This window comes from Garra rufa, chromosome 17, assembly GCF_049309525.1.
Source record: "Garra rufa chromosome 17, GarRuf1.0, whole genome shotgun sequence".
Classification (NCBI taxonomy): domain Eukaryota; kingdom Metazoa; phylum Chordata; class Actinopteri; order Cypriniformes; family Cyprinidae; genus Garra; species Garra rufa.
Window position 1 is genome coordinate 25,383,213 of NC_133377.1, and position 16,260 is coordinate 25,399,472.

The following is a 16,260-nucleotide window of genomic DNA, read 5'->3' on the forward strand; positions in this document are numbered from 1 at the left end:
AATCTAAATTAAATACAAATTATAACTATCCACACATATTAGTATTTTTTAAAGGCTATACATGTATGTGTGTGTATTTAAATATACATAATAAATATACACAGTAAACACACATTTAGTATGTTAACATAAACTTTTATTTTGGATGCGATTAATCGCGATTAATCGTGTCCCAGCCCTAATATATATATATATATATCGCCCCATTACAATACTCAACTTGATTTTTAAAGATATTTTGAAAGAATGAAGCGTTTATTGAGCACTTTATTGTGTATTGCTGTACACCCATATCATGTGATATATCATGTTAATTCACAGTACATAAACTAATGTTAAAAGATACTAATTTACCTTTAAACAATATATGAATACTTTTTTTAGCTTAATATTAATTAACATTAATAAATGCTATTTAATTATTGTTCATGTTAACTAATATAGTTAATGTTAACACATGAAACTGGATGGCAAAATTGTATATATTGTGTGTATGTGTATGTGTCTGTGTGTTGATTTTAAAGTGTAACCCTTTCAATTCTGTAAACTTTAAATCCAAACTGGCAGAGGGTTACTGTGAATGAAGGTGCCAACTGGGCACCGTTTTCCTAATTGATTCTTAGTTATGTAGCGCTTAAGAGTGATGTCTTATAACAGGAGTCACCAGCAAAGCAATATCCACATACAAATTTTACAGATAGGTAACGATGACATTTAAGCAGAAATGGTAGACATAATGCAAGCAATAATAATATTTTGTTATCATCATGAATTACATGTTCTTATCATCATCATCATCATCAGAATATAGGGAAAATGTAGCATATTGGTTCACAGTTGGCATTATATGAAGTCCTTGCAGGGGGTTAGGTTTATAGCAAACTCCTCCTAGAGATTTAATGAAATCAACATTATATTTGGTCAGTCTGATCTAGAGGCATTAGAGATGTTAAATTGTGACGATCTTGAGTTTTCGTTTAAGGGCGTGTCCGTGGCGGCCTGACAAAGTTTGTTGTTTTGCCATAGACATAGAAGTTGTTATAACTCAGCCATAAAATGTCAAATCTGCCTCAAACTTCACAGGTTTGGTAAGAGTCCTGGCCTGAAGACACCTAAAGGCCAATATTCAAATATTATCATAGCGCCACCTGTTGGCAGCAGGATATATCATATCTTTCACTAACTCAAACATACCAAGGTCAATCTGCATCAAACTTCATATGTTTGATAATAGTGCTGGCCTGAACACATCTACATGCCAATAATCAGTTATAGGCATAGCGCCACCAGCTGGCAGCGGCAAGTTTGGCACATTTAAATGACTTATGACATATTTCTCCTATATTTACTGTATTAAAAGCATACTGCCCATCGTTTGCTGTTTTCCTAAAGCCACCGGTCGGCGGTGAGCCCGGGTGCGAGGGCCCGTTCATCGCTGCTTGCAGCTTTAATTTATTTATTATAATTCTGCATATAGATAGGCTGAAGATATGAATGGGAAAACAGGTGTGTGGAATCATGAGAAATTCTTGAAGAGAAATGTTAAAAATGGAAACAATAAGCATGGGTGGTGTATTGTTTTCTCCAGCAAAAATGATACACACCTACTGAAAAGGAACGCTTGTGATAATTGTTGAAGTATGTGTGTGTGTCTGCATTGTGATATTTCTGATGGGATGTTTATGTGTGTCTTAGAGTAAGTTTGGAATATTTTCACGAGGCAGAGAGAAAAGCATAGATTGGACAGATTGTCCGAGGGGTGGAGCAGTGTGTTTTGTTAATGTGTTGCCCCTTTGCAGCTGGACCCTTTCCCCTCTCAGCAGGAAATGAGGGGGAGGCTTTAGTAGGCCGGACAGGAAGCGCTCGCAAAACTGGCATCCTGTTGATCCACTGATGGTCAGTCAGATAGAAATACAGGACATAGCTTTATACAGTGAAAGAGTGGACATTGCGCACACATGAACATTTTAAAGGGGAATTTTAACAGAGAACTTCCCTTTCTCTAGACAGGAAAGCAAGAGGAAGTAACGCGAAAAAAGTGTTAAGTTACAAAATATGAAGTCATTTCACTTTCTTACTGTTTGTTACTTATATAATTGCATTGTGTGTTTCTTTTTCTTTCTCTCTCCATCTTTCTCTTTGTACCCAGGAAGATGGTGTGTATGGAAAGCTGATGTGAGCATCTGGTGAGGGCCGAATCCCATTGACTTACACTCCCACAGTCCATTCATTACATTTACACACTATCATGACAAACCATAAACATCATCATCATCATCATACAAAGACCCGATCAATTTGAACACGCAAGCTAGGGCTGTACAATTAATCGAAATAAAACTTAAATTGTGATATGACTTAGTGTGGTTATCAATCACAAGTTAGTAATACATGTGCTGTGTGGTTTAAAATGCAACGCAGCACTGTGTTGATTAACATGCAAGCAGCTCATGATCCAGTGTTTCTTTAGTGTCTCTCAGGTTTGCTTTGCAGTAAATGTTGATCCACACAAACTTCGCTGCGTGTGCTGTGAGTGCTGTGAGTTTCGGTTGCTTATAGTGTGCATTTGGTAACACAACATGCCAACCATCTTTCTAAACTCGTTGTGAGAAGTGCTTATGAACCGGCTATTGTCAACAAAAGAGAAGCTTTAAGGTCTTACCACAGTTTCCACGAACATAAAAGCTTGATGGTTTAAAAGAACATTTGAAGGCAAAGAAATTACAACAATTTTACAGTGAAATATTACAGTATTACAATAAACGCAAATGTATGATGCTTATTTAACTTAGTTAAAGTCAAAAGTGTACATACACCTTGCAGAATCTGCAAAATGTTAATTATTTACTAAAATAAAAGGGAACATACAAAATGCATGTTATTTTTTTATTTAGTATTGACCTCAATAAGATATTTCACATAAAATATGTTTACATATAGTCCACAAGAGAAAATAAAAGTTGAATCTATAAACATTACCCCATTCAAAAGTTTACACACACTTGATTCTTAATACTGTGTTGTTTTTTTGTTTAGTGATGGTTGTTCATGAGTCCCTTGCTTGTCCTGAACAGTTAAACTGCCCACTGTTCTTGAGAACTGAAATCCTTCAGATCCCACAAATTATTTGGTTTTTCCGCATTTTTGTGTATTTTAACCCTTTCCAACAATGACTGTATGATTTTGAGATCTATTTTTTAACACTGAGGACAACTGAGGGACTCGTATGCAACTATTACAAAAAGTTCAAATGCTCACTGATGCTTCAGAAGGAAACATAATGCATTAACTTTTTAAATTTGAAGATCAGGATACATTTAACTTATTTTGTCTTCTGGGAAACATGTAAGTATCTTCTGTAGCTTCTGAGGGGCAGTACTAAATGAAAAAAAAAAAAAGATGTTTAGCCAAAATAAGAAAAATGTACACATCTTCATTCTGTTCAAAAGTTTACACCCCGGGCTCTTTTGCATCACTTTTCAGTTTGAAACATATGTAATAGTTGTGAATAAGTCCCTCAGTTGTCCTCAGTGTGAAAAGATGGATCTCAAAATCATACAGTCATTGTTGGAAAGGGTTCAAATACACAAAAATGCAGAAAAGCCAAAAATTAGTGAATTTATACTTTAAGAATCAAGCGTATGTAAACTTTTGAACGGGGTCATTTTATAAATTCAACTATTATTTTCTCTTGTGGACTATATGCAAATGTCTTTTATGTGAAATATTTATTAAGGTCAGTACTAAATAAAAAATAACATGCATTTTGTATGACCCCTCTTATTTTGGTAAAATAATTACCATTTTGCAGATTCTGCAAAGTTGTATGTAAACTTTTGACTTCAACTGTATTTGATACCTGTATTTAAAGAAAATAAGAAGAAGAATTATTTTTGTTATTATTGTTGATATGTTAACACAAAATGTTGGGTCAAATTATGCAGCCCTACAAACAAACACAGCAAACTTAGAGCTTTTTTAATCACATTTTTCATCATAATCAAAAAAATGTTATCAGAAAAATCACAATTAGATTTTTTAAAGCCATACCTTAAAACCAGCATCATTGCATTAAATATCATGTAACATACTAGATAATACTGTATCTAATTAATTCCTCTTTATCTTGTTTCTATGGGAAGAAGCTCTGTTTCCAGGGTGATGAGCTGTATGCTTTGAAAATATCGAATATTATGGGCTGTGCTTGCTGTAAGCAGAGGAAGGCCAGTAAAACTGTGTCGAATCCCAACTCATGTGACACAGGCAATGGGACCCAGGCATCAGAAACCTCACGTTACATCGCCGATCCCACTTTTAACTCTGGGCTGATCCCGAACTTTAATGATTTTTCAAACTCTGCTCCCTCATGCGTTCTCGCCCCATCCCGCCCAGCCCCCATCACAGGTGTGTAAAAGTGTGTGTTGAGGTGTGATTTTCAGTGTTGTTTGTTATGACAAAGTGGATAACAGAGCTACTTCCGTTAAACCAGTTATGTTTGCGTGTTTGTTCAGGTGGCGTAACACTCTTTATAGCCCTTTATGACTATGATGCCCGTACGGAAGATGACCTGAGCTTCCAGAAAGGAGAAAAGTTCCATATTATCAACAATACGTGAGTTGAAAGCAGGACAGTTAGAATAAGATTCACACAGTATTTCAAAACCACAAATAAACCACAAATACCAGACGTATCTTCCTTTTTTGCCTTGCTTCTCTCTCGGTTGTTCCCTTTGTCCCTCTTTCTGTCTCGTTTCCTTTCTCCTCATCTGTTTCTACCACTTTTTGATATTTCTTTCTCTGTTCCTCCACAGCGAGGGTGACTGGTGGGAGGCTCGTTCTCTGGACACAGGGAAGTCTGGGTACATTCCTAGTAACTATGTGGCCCCTGTGGACTCCATACAAGCAGAGGAGTGAGTTGCATGTGAATATGCCATTTCAGAAATTTGCATTGACATTATATGCCAGCTTTAATGTACATTATTGGTGTTTGTCTATGCAGGTGGTATTTTGGGAAGATGGGACGGAAGGATGCGGAACGACAGTTGTTAGCCCAGAACAATCCTAGAGGGACGTTCTTAATACGAGAGAGTGAGACAACAAAAGGTAAATGATTGTATAGTGTATACACTGCTGTTCAAAAATTTTGGGATCAGTAAGACTTGTAATGTTTTTTAAAGAAGTCTCTTATGCTCATCAAGGCTGCATTTATTTAATCAAAAATACAGAAAAAAACAGTAATATTGCAAAATGTTATTACAATATAAAATAATGATTTCTATTTAAATATACTTTAAAATATAATTTATTCCTGTGATGCAAAGCTAAAGTTTCATAAATTTTTTAAGTGTCACATGTTTCTTCAGAAATTATTCTAATATGCTGATTTATTATTAGAATTATTAATGTTGGCAACAATGTTTTTTTTTTGGAGCCTGTTAAACTTTTTCAGGATTCTTTGATGAATAACAAGTTAAAAAGAACAGCATTTATTTAAAATCTAAATATTTTCTAACAATATAAGTTTGCTATCACTTTTTATCAGTCTAACACACATCCTTACTTAATAAAAAGTATTAATTTCTTTCAAAAGATTTCTTTTTTAAATAAATGCTTTTTCTGTTCTTTTTAACTTTTTATTTATCAAAGAATCCTGGAAAATCCTGAAAAAGTATCCAGCATTGTTAATTACATTAAAAATTAATCAGCATATTAAAATGATTTTTGAAGGATCGTGTGACACTGAATACTGAAGTAATGATGCTGAAAATTCAGCTTTGATCACAGGATTAAATTAGATTTTAATGTATATTAAAATAGAAAAAATGTTATTTTACATCATAATAATATTTCACAATATTACATTTTTGTTCTGTATTTTTGATCAAATAAACGCAGCCTTGGTGAGCATAAGAAACTTCTTATTCAAAATATTACTGATTCCACCTTTTGAACAGCGGTGTATATTTACATTTTACGTTCAGTAGAGATTCTGAATTCAGGTCATATATGCATTATGCATTACTGTGATTAATCTCATTTTTTGTAGCTAACAGGTAAATTTTGTAAGGACAGAAAAATATTTGTGTAATTATGGTTTCAGTAGTTTATGTAAATTGGAAGTATACATGCATTAATACTTCCATTCAAAATGCTGGGGTTAGTAAAATCTTTTTTGATCAAATATGTATTAAATTAATCAAAAGTAACACAAACAGCATTTATTTGAAATAGACACCTTTTGTAACTTACAGTACAGACTTTTTACATGGTTACAAAAGGGGTTATTTTAAATAAATGCTGTTCTTTTTAACTATTTTTTAATATATCTAATACTTTAAAAATGTATTTATATAAAAACCTCCTATATTAAATTTTAATAATATTTCTTAATATTACTGTTTTCACTATATTTTTAATCAAATAAATGCAGCCTTGATGAGCAAAAGAGACTTCTTTTAAAAGCACTCTAAAAAAAAACTGCCGACCTCAACTTTTGAACAGTAAATGAAAGTGTCAGCAGTGTTTTAAAATAAACTGTTAAATATATTTAATTAATCCCATGAATTAACATTGATAGCATAAAATTAGTGCGTAGAAAAACAGCTATTATACAACATTTCATTTCATTATTATACACCATTTAGAAAGTACAACAATAGGAAACATGCAAAAAAAGAATCTGATGTGATTCAGTACAATAATAGTGCTCAAAATTGTAAAATAATGGAGGTTCTGTAATGCAGTTTGTTTCAATAGAAGCCCAGAACCAGAAGTTGAAACAAGATGATGCAATACCTAAATGTCAATGCAGTTACTTAGTGCTGACTGAAAAGATCATTCTTTCTATTGTGTTTTATTAATGAAAATGGTTATAAATAAAAATTTAATTCATCTTTTCGCCCCCTCTTTAGGAGCATACTCTTTGTCTATCAGAGACTGGGATGATGCGAAGGGCGATCATGTCAAGCACTATAAAATTAGGAAGCTGGACAATGGCGGTTATTACATCACAACAAGGACACAGTTTGACACCGTCCCGGAGCTGGTGGAGCATTATACAGGTCAGTGCAAAACATGTACACCTCACTTTTAACATACTGTGATTTCAAAATGCATGACAGTACATTTTAAAGGTTTTTTTATATAGGTTTTGTCTATATTAAAGAATTTCTGTAGAGTCTCTTTATGGCGTGTTGATATTTACTGCGAAAAAAAGTTATCATCAGGTCAGTTTATCTCTGTCCATCTTCATTTCCTCTTTCGTCGGCCAAATGACTTCTCTGCTTCGACCGAGTGCATAATTTGTATCAGTTCTGTTAGTGATCCTCCTACTCGACCTGTCAGTCTGGTGCTATCAGCCTTCCTGTTTCACTATTATTGTTGAATCTGCTCGCTTACACCCACATGCACACATACTCTCATGAATCTTCTTAGGTTCTTCTCAAATAGACCACTTCAACAGTTAAACTAAAATTGGGCCACCTACCACCCCAAATACGGGGCAAACCATTACCACAGAACAGTTACTTTCAGTTTCAAGTGCTAAACAATTTTTCTCAGTTTGTACTCTACATGTTTAATTATGTAGTGTAACAGTGTAAATAAGTAATGCTGCACATTTACTAATCTAAATTTTACCAGACTGCTGCTTTAATTGAAATGATCGCTAGCTAATAATTTAGACTGCACGCTAGCATACACTGATGTACATTATCGTTCAAAAGTTTGTGGTCAGTAAGACGCACGGAATTGAACAAAAGTGACAGTAAAGACATTTATGATGTTTCAAAATATTTCTGTTTCAAATAAATGCTGTTCTTTTGAACTTATTGTTAATAAGTTCAAATAATTCTGAAAAATGTGTCACAGTTTCCATTAAGATATTAAGCAGCACATATAGCATACGAGAATGATTTCTGAATGATCATGTGACACTGAAGACTGGAGTAATTCTAATCATATTTCACATTATTACTGTTTTACTGTATTTGTGATTAAATAAATGCAGCCTTGGTGAGCAGAAAAAACATTTTTGATCACTAGTGTAGTGTGACACAAATGAGTAAAATGAGTAAACGCTTTGTTCACACAATGAATGTTGATATGAACTAATTAATTTATCAGGTATTTATGTAGAATTATAATTCGTACTATAAAATAGTACTTTACATTTAACATCCTTCAGCATAATTCAACACAGCAACACAGTCTGACATGCTACATGCAGTGACTGTCAGTGATCTCTGTCGCCCTCTGCTGAGTGAATATGTATTATTCAGGTTTTTTCATGCATATGTGTGCTTGTTAGTGCTTATTTAATCTGATTTTGTGTATTTGTAAATGTTTGTTTTATATAGCTTGCTGTTTTTGTCTTTGCATCTCTGTCTCTTCTCGCTTCTATCTGTGTCTTCCTTTTTTTCGTACTCTGTTCTTTAGAGCGTGCAGCAGGCCTGTGCTGTCGTTTGTTAGGCAGCTGTAGGCGAGGCATGCCTAAGCTGGCTGACCTGTCAGTGAAGACTAAGGACGTTTGGGAGATTCCCAGGGAGTCACTTCAGCTCATTAAGAAACTGGGCAATGGCCAGTTTGGTGAAGTGTGGATGGGTAGGAACCACTAAAAGCATGGGAACATGTTGCAGGAAGGAGGGAACAAACCTTGCACACCTTGGCCACCCTGCCTGTGGTACAGAGCCTTGCAACTATATTGAATTTCCTAAAGTGATAGTTCAGCCAAAAATTAAAATTCACAATCTTCATTTACTTGCCCTCACATCATAGCATGATTGGCTTTATTTCTTCTGTGAAACACGAAAGATATTTTAAATGTTGCTTGTTTAAATGCTTACTGATGCTCCAGAAGGAAACACAATGCATTAAGAGCCAGGGGTGTAACACATAAAACACATAAAAGTTGTTTACATATAGTCCACATAAGAAAATAATAATTGAATTTATAAAAAAATGACCTGTTCAAAAGTTTACATACACTTGATTGTTTGATTGTTTAAACTGGCTGCTGTTCTTCAGAAAAATACTTCAGGTCTAAGAAATTCTGTGGTTTTCCGGCATCTTTTGTGTATTTGAGCCCTTTTCAACAGTGACTGTGATTTTGATATCCATCTTTTCACACTGAGGACAACTGAGGGACTCATATGCAACAATTGTAGAAGGTTCAAACACTCACTGATGCTCCAGAAGGAAACACGATGCATTCAGAGCCAGGGGTGTAAACTTTTAAATGGAATGAAGATGTGTACATTTTTCTTATTTTGCCTAATATATATATATATATATATATATATATATATATTATTTAGTGCTGCCCTTCAGAATATACATGTTTCCCTGAATACAAAATAAGTTAAATTCACCCTGATGTTCAAATTCAAATGTTTTCACCCCCAGCTCTTAATGCATTGTGTTTCCTTCTGGAGCATCAGTGAGTGTTTGAAACTTCTTTAATAGTCGCATGTGAGTCCCTCAGTTGTCCTCAGTGTGAAAAGATGGATCTCAAAATCATACAGTCTTTGTTGGAAAGGGTTCAAATACACAAAAATGCTGAAAAATCAAAGAATTTGTGGGACCTTAAGGACTTTTCTGAAGGATAGCGGACAATTTAACTGTTCAGGACAAACAATGGACTCAACAACTATAACTAGACAAAAAAAAAAAAAAAACATCTGTGGATCATTCAGGTAACAACACAGTATTAAGAATCAAGCGTATGTAAACTTTTGAACAGTGTCATTTTTATAAATTCAACTATTATTTTGGACTATATGTAAGCGTATTTTATGTGAAAGGTCAGCACGAAATAAAAAATAGCATGCATTTAGTATGCTCCCTCTTATTTTGATAAAATAATTAACATTTTGCAGATTCTGCAAGGTGTATGTAAACTTTTGACCTTAACTGTATATTGTTTTTTTTTTTTTTTTTTTTTTTTTGCATGAACAAAAAATATTAAAATCTTCTTTTATGCTCCACAGAAGAAAGTCAGTCACATGAGGGTTAAATAATAAATAAATAAATAAAGGTACCATTCTAATAATTTTACCATAAAATGTTTTGGAAGACTTCCGTTGTAGTAAACTGTGAAAAGAGCTCCAAACTCTTTTGCAGGGCGCTGAAGATGAAAGAATGGAGGTCAGGGGAATAACGTAAAGGCTGTGCTGTTTTTGTTCTCTCCCTCTGGTCTTTCTAACATTGCATGCCATCCTGTTTCCCTCCTTTTCCATCCCCTCCCCTCCCCTCCCTGTTTCTTTCTTTCAACACCCTCAACAGGTAGTAATGATGGTTTGTGTTGCTACCTGACTAAAGCCTGTCCAAATTCCACGCCCCAAACAATGGGTTTAGGGCGGGATGCCTGGGAGATCGCCCGGGACACACTGCAGCTCAACAGGAAGTTGGGTCAGGGTTGTTTTGGTGACGTCTGGATGGGTGAGATGAATACGATGATACCCAGTGTCAATGTCCATGTCAGCATTTGCTAATGCTACAGCCAGTCTTTCCAAGAGACGGACCAACCTTCGCCACTTTAGCGTGCTTTCATGTCTATTTCAATCTACAATTTGATCAATGTAGTCATAATGACAAGAAAATATGTAAAGTTGTCCATTTGCGGGCCGTTCCCAATGCTGAACATGCTGAACAAGTGCTGTGATTGACCCTGCTTTGCCAAGCATCAGTCTATAGTTCTGAACTGTCAGCTAATCCCTAGTATTGTGCTACATCAGCTAAACCTCAATAGCATTTTAGCACTGTGTCAGTGTTCATTGTGACATTAAAAATGCAAAAGCACATTCACATAAATTAAAAAAAAAAGTTCAGCTCTTTCCAGGGGGCTGAGTTTTGTGTTGTCTGCAGCAATCCCAGCTCCCTGTTGCTTTGGTGTGTGGCCATATTCCATCTGTTTCTCTTTATCCCCTTCTCTCATCCCTTAAACTCTGCCTTGTTCAGATGGCTCTTCCGACTGTGTCTGACCCCATTTCTGTGTGTAGGCATGTGGAATGGCACAACTAAAGTTGCAGTGAAGACCCTGAAGCCAGGCACCATGTCTCCAGAGGCCTTCCTGGATGAAGCCCAGATCATGAAGAGGCTCCGTCATGATAAACTGGTACAGCTGTATGCTGTGGTGTCTGAGGAGCCTATTTACATCATCACTGAGTTCATGAGTCAAGGTATGGACATTAGGAAAATGTTGTCATACAAAGCCAAAATGTTTAAATGCATTGCCATTTGCATGGAGCCCGTAAAGAGACATTTGCAAAAATAAAAAAATAAAGACTTTTGTGTGTGCACAAGAAAATTATTGCACGCTCACAAGAAACGAATGCATGCGCTTGAGAAACTGTTGCATGTTCACGAGAAATGATTGCATGCTCAGGTGAACTATTGCGTGTTCACTAGGGATGGGACGATAAATCAATTTGCGGATCGATTGCATCTCGTTTCTCTTTGGAATCGATTCTGAGCTTAGATTTTAACAGCAGATGGCGCTCTAATCTAGTTTTTATCCGCACACTCAAACGCTTATGAAGAAGAGTTCTGTAGAGCACTTGTGCATTCGGAGTCGTGTAATTTCACCTCGGCTCAGAATGCTTTTATGATTTGAGATTAATGTATACACAGCCCACTGTAAACACCCTTGTAATTCACTTCAATCTTTTCAAATTGTATAAATGATTATTTTAGGTTCAAGTGTGAGTAAGTATTTGGAAACAAGCAGAGCATGGCTGTTTCTCAAGCAAGCAGTGCCATCTGCTGTTTAAAACTAAGCTCAGAATCGATTTGAGAAAGGATTGCGATGTGTTCGGAAATCTCAGAATCGATGCTGAATCATTTCTTGATCAGCGTTACAGCGATTTATCGTCCCATCCCTAGTCTTCACTAGAAACTATTGCGTGCATGCGAAAGTCATCATTTATTTTGAAAGTGTCCCTTTAGAGCAAGGGTCACCAAACTTGATCCTGGAGGGCCGGTGTCCTGCAGAGTTTAGCTCCAACTTGCCTCAACACAACAGCCTGGAAGTTTCAAGTATACCTATGAAGACCTTGATAAGCTGGTTCAGGTGTGTTTGATTAGGGTTGGAGCTAAACTCTTGTAGGGACACCGGCCCTCCAGGACCGAGTGTGGTGACCCCTGCTTTAGAGGCTCCATACACACAACATTTTTTGGTTGGTAACATTTTATAATGAGTATGAAAGAAGTCTTTTATGCTCACCAAGGCTGCATTTACTGCATTTCAAAAATACAGTAAAAAATGTAATTTTGTGAAATATCATTACAATTTAAAATAGCTATTTTCTATTTGAATATATTTAAACAGTTTATTTACGTCTGTGAATGCAAAGCTGAATTACTCCAGTCTTCAGTGTCACATGATCCTCCAGAAATCATTCTATATGTTGAGTTGGTGTTCAGAAAACATTTCTTATTATTATCAGTGTTGAAAACAATTTTGGATGCTTAATATTTTTCTGGAAACCGTGATCAGTTTCTGGCCACTTTTGATCAGTTTAATGCATCCTTGCTGAATAAAAGTATTAATTTATTACATTTTTAAATGATAATGTATATTTCTGTATTTTATAATTATTTCAAAAATAGTTAAAATAATTTGTATAACATTTTTGCCTTAATTCTTCTGTGATTCAGGAAGCTTGTTGGACTTCTTAAAAGATGGCGATGGCAGAAATCTAAAATTGCCTCAACTTGTGGACATGGCAGCCCAGGTAAAGCTTCTTAATCAACTAATACCTAGCAAACATTTATTATCCATTACTAGGACAATCCCCCAAGTTTGGAACCCAGAAGCATTTCTTAATTAGAACAATTCATGAACACATAAATCTTAAGAGTGTTCTGTCTAGTGTATCAAAAAACACAATGTAACCAGTAAGCTGATTCCTGAACATATACTGCTGTTTAAAAGTTTGGGATCAGTAAGAATTAGTTTTTTGAAGACGTCTTATGCTCATCAAATTTCCATTTATTTGATCAAAAATACAGAACAAAAATGTAATATTATGAAATATTATTGCAATTTAAAATAACAGTTTTTAATTTTTATTAATACTTTAAAATATTATTTATTTTTCTGATGCAAAGCTGAATCTTTCTCACCAGTGTTCAGTGTCACGCGATTTTTCAGAAATCGCTCTAAGATGCTTATTTATTATCAATGTTAGAATCGGTTGTTAGAATCAGCCTTTTATACTTTTTTCAAGATTCTTTGATGAATAGAAGGTAGAAAAGAACAGCATTTATTCAAAATATAAATCTTTTCTGACAATATAAGTCTTTACTATCACTTTTTATCAATTTAACACATCCTTGCTAAATAAAAATATTAATTTCTTTCAAAGAAAGAAAGAAAGAATTCACAAATTTACTGAACCCAAACTAGTGTATATTGTTACAAAAGATTTCTATTTTAAATGAATGCTGTTCTTTTTCATGTTTTATTCATCAAAGAATATTGAAAATAGTATAGTTTCCAAAAAAATATTAGGCAGCACAACTGTTTTCAACACTGATAATAAATCAGCATATTAAAATGATTTCTGAAGGATCATGTGACACTGAAGACTGTAGTATTGATGCTGAAGATTCAGCTTTGCATCACAGGAATGCATTTTAAGTATAGAAAATCATGATTTTAAATTGCAATAATATTTCACAATATTACATTTTTTTCCTGTATTTTTACTTAAATAAACACAGCCTTAATGAGCATGAAATACTTATTTAAAAAGCATGAAAAATCCTAGACTTTTGAACGGCAGTGTATGAGTCATGAGAGATGTCTGTGTCGTGCAATTCTAGAATGAATGACTCAGTCAGTTGTTTTTAGTGAATCAAAAACATTCAGTGTAACCAAAATCATTCCCATCTCTGCAAATGATCAAGGATCAAGGCCACAGTAGGTCTTCAGATCCTAGATCGGTTAAGGATTCATCCGACAGGACTTACATTAGCATGAAATGTACACAACTGGTTATAAGAGAACCACATACCATTCTGCACAGGGTTCAGTCACCCTTAAACCTTCAAACCACAGAAGAAATTAAATGCCTCAAATAAATGTGCCAATCCTTCAGATAAGCTCTAAGATGCATCTTGAGAGCATGTCTTTATTAAAACTAATATCAATCTCCCTTTTTAAGTACAGTGATGAAACCGCTTTTATTTCTTCTAGATTGCTGCAGGCATGGCCTATATTGAACGGATGAACTACATCCACAGAGACCTGCGAGCTGCCAATATCCTGGTTGGAGACGGTCTGGTCTGTAAGATTGCAGACTTTGGGCTGGCTAGACTCATTGAGGACAATGAGTACACAGCTAGACAAGGTCATTCACAATCTATGACCCATCTTAATCTACTCAGCATATTTCTACAATTTGCCAGAGTTTCTTCTTTTATTTGATACCATCAAATGTTATTTATCTCTTCCTTGGCCTCTACTCAATTTCATTCCGGCTCATTTTGTTCTAATATTCATTTTACTGCACTACAATTTTCATCTTTCATTACTCTATTTTAGGCTGCTGTATCTCAGTACTTCGGTTCAACGCTTTCTATTTGATCTGCAATTTTCATAAATCATTATTAAATGTCCCCAACTGATTGTCTTGATTCTCTTATTATAGGAGCAAAGTTTCCGATAAAGTGGACCGCCCCAGAGGCTGCTCTTTATGGTAAATTTACCATCAAATCAGATGTGTGGTCTTTTGGTATCCTTTTGACTGAGCTCATCACCAAGGGCAGAGTGCCTTACCCAGGTGCGTCTTCGTTGAACCACTATGGATACACTTTTATACACGCTGTCTGTTTGCTTCTTTCTCTTGTACATAGACGTAAATTCATAAATTGTCATTTTATTTTAATATTTTACTTGAAAATGGGTTAAATGTTTTTAATAATAATTAAAATGTAAAAATTAATTAAACAACATTTTGTTGACAAAATAAAAATTGAAAGCATATACAATTAAATATCAATTAAAAAAAATATTTAGTTCAACCTTTAGAGATTTATAGTCAACACTTTCTGAAGTTTAAGCACATCATTTGTTTAAAAGCTCTTTTGTTTGTTGAATAATACAGTCAAGCCTGAAATTATTCATACCCCTGGCAAATTCTGACTTAAAGTTACTTTTATTCAACCAGCAAGTTTTTTTTATTAGAAATGACACAGACGTCTTCCAGAAGATAATAAGATGATGTACAAGAGTTATCATTGTGGGAAAAACATCACTCATCTTTTATTTACATTTGAACAAAAAGTGGCATGTCCAAAATTATTCATACCCTTCTTAATAATCAATAGAAAAGCCTTTATTGGCAATTATAGCAATCAAACGCTTCCTATTATTGCTAACCAGCTTTTTGCATGTCTCCACTGGTATTTTTGCCTGATCTTTAGCTCCTTCCACAGATTCTTAATTGGATTTAAGTCAGGACTCTGGCTGGGCCACTGTAAAAAGTTAATGTTTTTGTCTGCTAACCATTTCTTCACTGTGTGTTTTGGGTCGTTGTCATGCTGAAATGTCCACTGGTGCTCAAGGCCAAGTTTCTCTGCAGACTGCCTGATGTTGTTGTTGAGAATTTTGATGTATTGCTCCTTTTTCATGGTGCCGTTTACTGTGATTTGGTTCCCTGGTCCACCGGCTGAAAAACACCCCCAAAACATTAGGTTCCCACCACTATGTTTGACAGTGGGGATGGTGTTCTTAGGGTTGAAGGCTTCTCCTTTTTTACACCAAATGAAGGCGACATTATTGTGGCCAAACAATTCAATTTTTGTTTCATCTGAGCATTTGCAAAGGCAGAGCATCTTAATTTTTAAATAATAGTTTGCACTGTAGCCACTGGAACTTCAAAACATTTAGATATGGTCTTATAGCCCTTTCCTGACTTGTGAGCAGCCACAATGCGCAGCCGCAGGTCCTCAGTGAGCTCTTTAGTCTTAGCCATGACTGTCCACAAACCAACAGCAGAGAGCTTCTGTTTTGCACCTGTTGAGTTGATTAAAACAGCTGTTCCCAATGAATCAGGGTAATTAGGATGCTTTAGAACAGCTTGGACTATTTGGAATGGTGTAGAACTTTGGATTTTCCCATAGACTGTGACAGTTTGCAAAGGGTATGAATAATTTTGGAGATGCCACTTTTTGTTTAAATATTTTTTACCACAATGATGCCTCTTGTACATCTTTTGGGAGTAGCCTGTGTCAAAAAAAACTTGCTGGTTGAATAAAA

The 16,260-nt window shown here is 35.1% G+C and overlaps 1 protein-coding gene across 6 annotated transcripts in view; it reads left to right on the forward strand.

Moving 5' to 3' along the window:
* The window catches only part of yrk (Yes-related kinase), a 28,925-nt gene that overhangs the window by 10,105 nt on the left and 2,560 nt on the right, over nucleotides 1-16,260 (forward strand). Inside the window, exons 2-13 of one of the 6 annotated variants that reach the window (XM_073821270.1) lie at nucleotides 2,150-2,186; nucleotides 4,143-4,404; nucleotides 4,512-4,611; nucleotides 4,811-4,909; nucleotides 4,999-5,102; nucleotides 6,911-7,060; nucleotides 8,436-8,600; nucleotides 10,281-10,436; nucleotides 10,997-11,176; nucleotides 12,654-12,730; nucleotides 14,197-14,350; nucleotides 14,651-14,782. In XM_073821270.1, the coding sequence (XP_073677371.1) occupies nucleotides 4,194-4,404; nucleotides 4,512-4,611; nucleotides 4,811-4,909; nucleotides 4,999-5,102; nucleotides 6,911-7,060; nucleotides 8,436-8,600; nucleotides 10,281-10,436; nucleotides 10,997-11,176; nucleotides 12,654-12,730; nucleotides 14,197-14,350; nucleotides 14,651-14,782 (1,528 nt within the window). In that variant the 5' untranslated portion in view covers nucleotides 2,150-2,186; nucleotides 4,143-4,193. The remainder of the gene's footprint in view (nucleotides 1-2,149; nucleotides 2,187-4,142; nucleotides 4,405-4,511; nucleotides 4,612-4,810; nucleotides 4,910-4,998; nucleotides 5,103-6,910; nucleotides 7,061-8,435; nucleotides 8,601-10,280; nucleotides 10,437-10,996; nucleotides 11,177-12,653; nucleotides 12,731-14,196; nucleotides 14,351-14,650; nucleotides 14,783-16,260) is intronic. The other 5 variants (XM_073821265.1, XM_073821269.1, XM_073821266.1 and 2 more) reach the window with 5 other exon arrangements.